The sequence below is a fragment of the Vombatus ursinus genome, unplaced genomic scaffold (assembly GCF_900497805.2).
Source record: "Vombatus ursinus unplaced genomic scaffold, bare-nosed wombat genome assembly UNPS02014847.1, whole genome shotgun sequence".
Taxonomy (NCBI): domain Eukaryota; kingdom Metazoa; phylum Chordata; class Mammalia; order Diprotodontia; family Vombatidae; genus Vombatus; species Vombatus ursinus.
The window spans coordinates 5,324,289-5,334,657 of record NW_020954625.1 but is presented as its reverse complement, the minus strand read 5'-3'; the positions used below and the strand labels follow the sequence as shown (position 1 = coordinate 5,334,657).

The 10,369-nt window shown below is 49.1% G+C and overlaps 1 protein-coding gene across 1 annotated transcript in view; it reads left to right on the top strand.

The window, feature by feature from the left end:
* Nucleotides 1–594: 594 nt before the first annotated feature.
* The window catches only part of TSPAN15 (tetraspanin 15), a 64,796-nt gene continuing 55,021 nt past the window's right edge, over nt 595–10,369 (top strand). Inside the window, exon 1 of the mRNA XM_027840520.1 lies at nt 595–735. Coding sequence (XP_027696321.1) covers nt 637–735 — 99 coding nt within the window. The 5' untranslated portion in view covers nt 595–636. The remainder of the gene's footprint in view (nt 736–10,369) is intronic.

Below are 10,369 nucleotides of genomic sequence, written 5' to 3'. Positions count from 1 at the left end.
GAGGTCCGCCCCTGCCTCTGGGGGCTCACCGTCCAACGGGACACGGCGCACAGCCCGCGGGGAGCACCAGACTTCTGGGGGCCGGGGTCCCTGCGCAGGGGCTCCCTGGAGGGAGGGCTCCGGCCAGCGGGAGCGGCGGCTGGGCCGTCCGGGGAGCCCCCGTCTCGGCCGCCTTCGAGGGGCCCACGCTCCCTTCTCCATCCCCCGTCCCCGCGCGTGCCCTCGGGTCTGTACCCCTCGTGGGCTCCCTCCACTCCTGCAGGCGACGCTCCCGGGGGCCTAGGCCCTCCGGCTCCCCAGAGCCCGATTATCAGAGAGCAGCCAGCCCCCTGCAGAAGCTTGCGAGCATGCACACATGAGGCGCCAGCAGTGTGCGTCCGGAGCAACCCGGCCAGCCCCTGCAGCTCCCGCCCCTGCCCCGCCTCCGGGGCGGCCCCGCCCCGGACCCGCCCCCGCCCGCGCCCATTGGCGGCCTCCGAAGGCCGGGAGCGCTGATTGGCGCGCGCCGCCGCCGGTTGGCGGAGGGGGCGGGGCGCTGACAGGGCTGGGGCAGCAGCGGCAACCGCAGGTGGGGCCGGGCTGGGCCGGGCCGGGCCGGGCCGGGCGGCGGAGTCGGGGTCCTGCGGCGGCGGGAAAATGATGGCCACAGGGGACTCGGGGCAGGTGCGCTACTGCGAACGCTTCTCCTACCTGTGCCTGAAGTTCTCGCTCATCGTCTACTCCTTGTTCTTCTGGGTGAGTGACCCTGCGCTGACCCCTCTCCCCCTCCCCCACCGAGAGAGCCGAGCCGGCGGGCGGGGGCGGGCTAGCTTAGCCCCCCCCGGGAGAGCCGCCTGGCGGTGGGAAGCGCTCAGCCGCGACCCCCGGGGCCGAGACCCTTCCCCCCGGGTGGGCGGGGGTCTCTCCGAAAGCCTCGCCTGGGGCACACGTAGGGGAAGAGGGGAAGAGTTGAGTTGGGGAAGAGTGAGAGCGTGAGAAAGCTGACCGTCGGGGGAGAAGGTGGGGGAGGGGTAAAAAAGGAAGCCTTGGGGGGAAGGGGGGACTGCTACCCCGAGTTGGGGGGCGGGGCCGGGACGCGCGAAGGGAAGGAATGAAAGGGAAAGAGGACCACCGACCCCGTCCTCCCACAAGTCCCTGGTCCTCCTAGGGAAGTAGCTGGCAATTCCGCTGGAGCCCAGAATGTACCTGGAGGGAGGGAGTGTCGGATGCCAGTGCGGAGCCTGCCCGGTCGCTCCGGGAAGGTGCCCGGCTGCGCTGATCGATCTCTTCGTACTTGTTCCCCTGACTTGGATTTGGGTTCCCCCTGCAGTGATGGGCACCCCAGCCCTTCTTTGCCTTCGGGTCCGGCGCTTCTGGTCCCCAGGGCAACTTAAATAGGATTCCATTCATTAGCAACAAACTGATTAAGTGTGGTGCTTGTTGGATTTGCAGTGGCGTAACCCGGAGTCACTTCGTGGACTAGTCCTCCACTTGTCCCGGTTTCAGGTCTAAGTTTCCTCATCTATGAAACGAGAGAGTTGGACTGGACCCGTAAGGAGGTCCCTTCCAGCTATAAAGCTAAAGCTCTAGAGATGATTGATTCAGGAAAGGGAGGTGGCCGGGAATCCGGGACAGAGATAATCGCGAGGTAAGAAATCTTTGCTGAGCACCTGTGCCCCGGGCGACGGTGTGTCTAGGGTAGGGTCACTTTCCTGTGGGGAAGGAGGTGCTGGGCTTTGTGTCAGAAGACTTGGAATCACGTCTGAGGCCACTAAGTGGATGTGTCCGGGCAAATGACTTATTTCTTCTCTAAGGATCGATTTTCTTTATCTCTGAAATGAAGGCAGGTAACACTCGATTACAGCCTATAGGGTTGAGCAGAGAGTGCCTGGTAACCTTTGCTAGGTAAACATGACTGTGCTATTAACCCCCGGAAACTTTCAGTGCCCCAGGCAGCCCTCTCAAAGATGCCAAGCGGTTTTCCTATCTGGTTTAATGGGAAAAGCTGGATTGCATATGCTTCTGGTTCAAGTTACTGTAGCCCCTTCGGTTAAGAGATGCTCTGGGCTTTGACCCAGCAATAGCACTTCTAGGGCTTATACTGAAGAGATCATACAAATGGGAAAAGGACCCACATGTACAAAAATATTTCTAGCAACTCTTTTTGTGGTGGCAAAGAATTGGAAATTAAGAGGATGCCCATCAATTGGGGAATGGCTGAGCAAGTTGTGGTATATGAATGTGATGGAATACTATTGTGCTATAAGAAATGATGAGCAGGCAGACGTCAGAAAAACCTGGAAAGACTTGTATGGTCTGATGCTGAGTGAAGTGAGCAGAACCAAGAGAACGTTGTACACAGTAACAGTCATATATTGAGTGATGACTGACTTTGATAGACTGAGCCCTTCTCAGCAATACAAGGATTTAAGACATCTCCAAAGGCCTCGTGATGAAAAATGCTATCCACATCCAAAGAAAGAACTGTGGAGTTTGAATGCAGATCGAAGCATACTATTTGCTCTTTTTTTCCTTCTGTTGTGTTTTGTTTCCTCTTTCTGGTGGTTCCTCCTATTGGTTCTAATTCTTCCTTACAACATCACTAATGTGAAAATATGTTTAATAGGAATGTATATGTATAGCCTATATCAGATTGCTTGCCCTCTTGGGGAGGGAGGTGAGGAGGGAGGGGGAGAAAAATTTTAAACTCAAAAGCTTATGGAAGTGATTGTTGATAAAGCAAAATAAATTAATTTTAAAAAATCTCAAAAAAAAAAGAGAGAGATGCTCTGGGAAAGTCCTGTAATGGAGGTGTCTGGTGCCTCTTAGGTGAGGGCCCTGAATTTGACAACTCTATTCAACCTGCATTTTGCAGGGATGAGACTGGCCTGGGGTCAGAAAGACCTGGCTTCTAGTCTTGTCTCAGAGCAAGACTGGACACACCCTCCTGGGCAAAGCACCTAATCTCTCAGTGCCCTTGGCAACTCTGACTATAAATTGAAAACAGGTGCAGATCTGTTTTGTGATAGGAAGTTTTCTTACCTGAACTTCCCTATAACAAGGAAATCATGAGTTCAGTTTAAGAAAAAAAAAAGTGCCTCCTTTTACAAATAAGGAACAGAATGAGGTTGTGACTTGCTTATTGTTGATCAGTAAACATTTACTGAGCATCAACTGTGTGCCAGGCCCTGTGCTTAAGCGCTGGAGATGGAAAAAGATGGTCTGTGTTTACAATCTAATGGGGGAGATAGCCAGTAAACAAACGTCTACTGAAAAAAGCACTATACGTGATACATTGGAAATAATTAACAGGGGGAAAGGACTAGAGTTAAGGGTGGGGAAGGCTTCCTGGAGAAGGTGGGGTTTTAGTTGGGTCTTGAAGGAAGCAGGAGAAAGGTACAAAGAGGGGTTGTCCATTGGAGGAGGGAGGGGAATTCCAGGTGTGGGATGACAACCAGGCAGAATACTTGGATGGGAGAGATGGGTTGTTTTGTTCCTGGAACAGCCAGGAGGCCAGGGTATTAAGTAGGAAAATCTGTTTTCAAATCCAGCTCCTTTGACTTACAAATAAGAACACTTTCCACCGGGCTCCTCGAGGGGCACACCAATGGGACATACCAATGGGACATAAAGGGGGAGTAATGCAAAATATTTGGGAAGGTGGGTAGGAGCCAGATTGGGGAGGGTGTTAGTCAGTATATGTTTTATTAAGACCTTACTGTATTCCAAGACAGTGTGCTAAGTGCTGGGAATGTAAGAAATAAAAAAAAAAAACAACCCCTGCCCTCAAGGAGCTATATTCTAATATGGAATGTAGTCTGTGCATACACATAAAATAATATCAAAAGCTAGAATTTGTATATTATTATAAAGTTTGCAAAGCACTAAAATGTTAACTCATTTGATCCTCACAACAACCCTGTGAAATAGGTGCTATTATTATGCCCATTTTACTGGTGAGGAAACTGAGGCAGACCGAGGTTAAGTGACTTGCCCAGGGTTACACAGCTAGTGTCTGAGGTAGGATTTGAACTCAGATCTTTCTGACTCCAAATCCAGCATTCTATCCACTGTGCTGCCTAGCTGCCCTGTTAAATATTATCATAGGTATAAGTCCATGCAAGATCCATACAAAGAGGGTTTTTGTTGTCTCTCCTAGAGGTGATAATGGCTTAGTAGATGGGGAGCTGGGGAAGACTTTTGAGTCCTGCCTCTGACTAGCTGTGACCTTGGATAAGTCATCTGACTCTAAGTAGCTCTCTACAGATGGAAGTCACAGAGGAGGAGCTGATCTGCTTTGGCAACTCCAGTTTTATCACCTGGAAGTACCCTATACCAATGAAATGACATTTTTGAGACAGTAGGGAGCCACTGGGGATTTAGAGGAGTTACATGGTTAGAGCTGTGTTTTAGGAACATCAATTTGGCAGCTGCATGGAGAGGAGGAAGCCTTGCCCCACCCGGAAATCTTTCTGTGGAGAACACAGTGGGCACCTACTTTCTACAGTGCTACATTGTATCAGAAGAAGTTTATGAAAATAAGAGAAGTTACCACAAGACTTCACACAGTGCGGAATAGGCAACATGGCCTGTGCTTGCACCACCCAGGCCACTCCTAGTCCTTGTGTGATTACCTGCTGGCATTCATTACGTCCTTTAAAGTTTGCAAAGCCTGGTTTGTTTGTGTGTGTATTATATAATGCATATAGTGTATATAGACACATAAAATACATACACGTGTATATATCTCAGGGTCATTTAGTTAGAATTGAAAGTGGTCTCGGAGGACCTTTAATCCACCTTCCCTCTTCCATTTTGCAAGACAGGAAAATTCGACTATAGAGGAGAAATGACCAGCCCAAGATCTTATTGCTAGTAAGTGATCTTAGCCCATTCTTCTGATTCAGAACCTAGCCTCCTTCTGTCCTGGGCTGTGTGATCTCATTTAAACCTTACAACAAGTATCCCCTGGGTACCTCAGGCATTATAGTCTGCATTTTAGAAAAAAGGACACTGAGGCAGAGAGATTAATTGACTTGCCCAGGATCATGTAGCTAGTGTCAGGGGGTGGGATTTGAATCCAGATCACTTTCTAAACCCTGAATTTAGCTCTCTATCCGCCACCCTCACTACCTGATAAATGCATATTTCCATATTCCAGCTCCTCTGCTAAGGATTGATGTAGTCCACGGGGGACTAGATTATGAGTGTAGAACCTGGGTTTTAGTCCCAGCTCCACCATTAAGTTACTACCTGTGTGTTGTTATTGTGTAGTAGTTTTTAGTTGTGTCCAATTCTTTGTGACCTGCTTTGGGGTTTTCTTGGCAAAGATACTGGAGTGGTTTGCCATTTCTTTCTCTAGCTCATTTTACAGATGAGGAAACTGAGGCAAACCAGGTAAAGTGACTTGCCCAGGGTCACAAAACTACAAAGTGACTGAGAAGAGATTTAAACTCAAGTCTTCCTGACTCCAGGCCCAGTGCTTTATCCATTGTGCCACCCAGCTACCCTTAACTAACTGTATAGTTTTACACAAATCACGTCAACCTTTGGGCCTCTTACAATGAGTCAATGTGGCCAGCTGGTCTCCTAGGAGTACTTCCAGAGCTAATAACTGTGATAATTTCTGAATTCTGCTAGCTGGGGTCAAGCGTGATGGCATAGTTATTCTACAGCCATGGCCTCCTCCCACTCTATTGTGGTTGGGGAAGGGGGCACTGCCTGTGTCTTCTCTTCCATGTCTGAGCCTGGACATTCCCCTTCCTGTCTGGTCTGTGATCAGTCTCCAAGCTCGAAGCCTCAGCAGTCGTTGGCCAGATCTCAGATTCCTCCCTTTTGAGGCTTACTTCCCAGTTATTTGTTTAGATCCCTCAGCTGCCTCTGACGTGGGGTCTGATTGTCACTTTCCTGCTCACTGAGTTTCAGTGGCTTCCACTGTCTGTGATAGGACTTTTAATGGTTTTTATGTCATGGCCCCCTTGGGCAGTCTGGTGAAACCTCTGTGGACCCCATTATGTTGAAATATACTTATCCATATCGAAATATACTTATTTGTATCTAACAAAAGAATTCGCAGACCTCTGGTTCAGATCCCCTGCTCTTCGATAAAATATAAAACTTCTTTGTTGGGCATTGAATGCCTGTCTCCCAGATCTTTCTAGATGCATCCTGCAGCCCCTGTCCAACAAGCTGGCCGACTTGCTGTCCCCTCCCCCCATACCTGGAATATGCCCTCCTCAAGGCTGCCACTTAGAATCGTTGTCTTCATTCAAGGCTCAGCTCAAGTGGTTTCCCCTCTTCCCCACTTCTTCGGGCATTTCCTAATTCCCAAGTTGTCAATGTCTCCCCCTCCCAAACTACTACAGATGTATTTTGAGGCCTCTTTTCAAACTCTAATTAACTTTGGGACGTAGAGGTGGCGAACATAAGGTGTCATTTTTTTCTTTTTTTTGGGAGAGGCAGTGGGGTTAAGTGACTTGCCCAGGGTCACACAGCTAGTGAGTATCATGTGTCTGAGACGGGGTTTGAATTTAGGTACTCCTGACTCCAAGGCCAGAGCTCTATCCACTGCACCATCTAGCTGCCCCCATTTTTTTCTCCTCCACATATGTGGACCCCCTGAAAGCTGTCCCTGAACTCTTTTTGGATTTGTGGATCCCAGGTAAAGAAAGCTTGTAGGGCTCATTGCTGACCTAGTTCCTGAAAAATTAATCCTTCTGCCCCGCCTTGTTCTTCTAATGAGCCAGGTTCAAGTTCATTCTGGTCATTTTCCGGATCCGAGAACCAGGTCCCTTCCCCTTTCTTGTCAAGAGCTTGACTGGAGACTGGAGAGTTCATCTTCGTCCTGTCCTGTCCCCCTCCCTCCTTTTCCTAATTTCATTCATTTGGCAGTTCTTAAGCTCTGGGCCAGCTGAGAACTGAGAAAGAGTGGTCAGACCTTTTAAGGCTCTCGGTGACAAGTAGTAATGTCTGTTTACCTCGTCATCATGGCCTCTCCCCCAGGATGGCTCTCTGTGGTTGGTACTGAAAGGTTGTCACACCCATTTTACTTAGGAGGGACTAAGGTCCAGGGATGCGAAGGCTCTCTTCTCCAGCCTTAAAGCTGCAAAGCTGCAGAGCGAGTCTGGCAGCCCGGGCTCCCCATCCAGGGTCCACTGAGCTGCCTCTCGGGGCAGGGTTTCCAGTCTCCATCCCATGGGAGGTTTAAGGGGGATGAGGGAGGATCCTAGGCTTTAGAGCAGGAATGGACCTTAGCTATCATCAGTCTAGGCATTCTTTTTTGGGGGGTCCTGGGTCCCTTTGGCAATCTGGTGAAGCCAGACTGCGGAGCCCTTCCCAGAATGTTTTTAAATCCCAGAATGTTTTAAATTTAAATGTTTTTAAATACAATAAATTACATAGGATTACAAAATAAACCAGTTATCTGAAAACGTAGTTATCAAAACGTATTAACACCCTCTGCCCCCCATTAAGAACTCCCTGATCTAGGTCAGTTCCCCCCATTTTACAGAGGAGGCTCCTGAGGCCTAGGGAGCTTAAGTGGCTTTTCCGGGTTATGAAGCTAGTTAAGAGGCAGAGCTGGGATTCCAATCGCTGCTGAGAACCTCTGACACCCCATCCCTCCAGGGACCACAGACTTCCATTAGTGTATGAGGCCAGCTACTCCTCAGATTTCCTGGTTTGAATAGCAGGGGGAGGCTGGAGGAGAGATTTATCGGAACTGGTTTCCCAGTCAGCCGTGCCTGGCAAAAAGAAAGGCCGGCTGGGCCCTGGCATTGAAAACCACTCACAGTGAAACCCAGTTGTCATTGTTCTGAGCAGGGGCAAAGGGCGTTTGCTTTCCAAAGTCGGCAGCGATAAACATCCCCCGCTCTCCTCTGCTGGTGGTTTCTTTCTGAGGGTGTTTATCTGTTTTTAAAAGGGTTTTTCTGCTGGAGAAGAATCTCTCCCCAGAGCAGTTTTGAAGTAGGCCAAGGTTTCAGGGTGAAATTGGGTCCCCAGAGAATGGGGGTGACCATAGGGAAGGCAGTTTTCCAGCTGTGCTGGGTGGATTTCAGCGGGGTGTTTCCATGTTGATGCAGAAGCTAATATTAAATGATCATGGATTCAGAGCTGGAAGGGAACTCATAGGCCATCCTGTCCAACCCCCCCCCATGTTATAGATGGGGAAACTGAGGTACTGAGAATTTCAGTGACTTTCCTCGGCACTGTCAGAGGTGGGATTCAAAACCGTGTCCTCTGCCCTTTCTACTGTGCTCTCTGAGGGTCTTGAGTGGAGAGACCAGGGCTGGCCTTGGAGTCAGGGAGACCTTATCTCAGACACATCCTGGTTTTGTTATTCTGGGTAAATCACTTAACTTCTCTGACTATAAATTATCTAGAGACAAATGACCAATCTGCTTTGATGGAATGTGAGCTGGCATCTATCCTGGGAGATGTGTGTGCTGATGAAGCACTGCTCTGTTTCTCCCCTGCCCCTCTCTAACAGCCCATCTTTGGTCATTATAGCCCCTCATTTACATGACATTTCCAGGTTCACAAAGAACTCTTTTTTTTTTGGCAAGGCAATGGGGTGAAGTGACTTGCCCAGGGTCACACAGCTAGTAAGTGTCAAGTGTCGGCGGTGGATTTGAACTCGGGTCCTCCTGAATCCAGGGCCGGTGCTCCATCTACTGCACCATCTAGCTGCCCTCAGAGCTGTCTCGTAAGAGACAGGGAGGCCTGGTACAATGAAACCCCAGTATTACAAATAGCGGCTCAAAAGCTAGATTGGATGCTGATCTGCGCCTCGGTGAGAGGAAATGTCCTCACCTTCAGTTCCCTACACCAGTGAAAGCAGGAATCTGTTTAAACAAATTAGAGATGAGGAACTGCAGCTTTGGGAGATGAAGTAATAACAACTCTCACTTCTGTAGCATTTTGAAAGTTTATGCAAAGCACTTTGCTCTCAAAAGTACCTGTGAGGTATGGGCAGTAAGTATCATTGTGCCCGTTTTGCAGAAGAAGAAACTGAGGTGCTCAAAGGCATGTCTGCGTTCGTGCAGCTACAACTTGTTAGAGCGGGAACTGGAATCCAGGGGTTTTTTAGCTCTAGTCCCATGTTCTTTCAGCTTGTTTTTCTGTAAAATGGGGATAATAATGCCTGTAGTACTGACCTCAAGAGATGTCATGGACTGGTGGATACGGAGCTGGTCCCTAGAACCAGAAAGATCTGGATTCTGCTGCCGCCTCTGACCTTGAACCAGGCAGCACCCCCTGCAAACCTGCTCCTCTAATGAAATCGCAGGCTAGGTCACAGTCAAAATTTCTCCCTCTCCAGGTTGTGCTTTGGCTCAGACAAGACAATGCTTGTAAAGCATTTCACAGATATCACTGAATAGTGATACGGCTATCACTTTTTTTTATAGAAGGTTCTCATTCCTGCAGAGCGGTAGGGGAGTGCCAGCGAGGGTCAAGGAAGACAGCTTGAATTTGAACTGGCATTTGGCACTGGACCTTGAAGAGCTGGGAGGATTCAGACAGGCTTGGAGTGCCGAAAGTCAGGGTTCAAATCTTACCTCAGACTCACACTGTCTGTCTGAATGACCCTCTACTAGTCATTTCTCTTTTTCTCAGTTTGCTCATCTGTACAATGAAGGGCTCAGCCTGCATGGCCTCTGAGTTTCCATCCTGCTCTAAATCCACGGTCCTTGGGTCTTAGGTAGGAAAGAGTAGCCTACGTTTGGGTAACCCACAGTTCAGCAAGCTTGCTGCTGGGCCCTGGGGTTCCAGAGATAGGGAGGACTTTGTCATAGTGGGGAGAAACATGTAAAAAAAAAAATAACCAATGTGAGGGGGAGTGAGAGCAGAATAGAGCAGACTTTGGCAGATCTGGTTTTCTCATTAGGGTCCCTGGGCATCTGACCCGGCATCTCTGCTGGGATTGCAAAGCAGCATCCTCAGGAAAAGCGCTTTGACTTCAGAATGACATAATCGTCTCATCCAGCAGCACCAACAAAGTGAACTCGTGTTCTTCAGAAACGACTTCCTTATTTCAGTCTAGCTTTATTTTTAAATTTCCTAGTATACTGGGTTTAAGGGTAGGGAAGAGGCCTCCCCCCCCATCCCTTCCAAGAGACTTGGGATGTATGGTAAAGTTAATGTGAAATTCCAGGTGAGAATGGGACAAGGGATAGAACAAATATCGGAGCTGGAGAGTGGCCTTGGGACATAGAACATAGAACATCAGAGCTGGGAAGGGCCTTAGAACACAGAATGTAGAATGTCAGAGCTGGAAGGGGCCTTAGAACATAGAACATCAGAGCTGTGAAGGACCTTAGAACATAGAATGTAGACTATCAGAACTGAAAGGGGCTTTAGAACATGAACATCAGAGCTGTGAAGGGCCTTA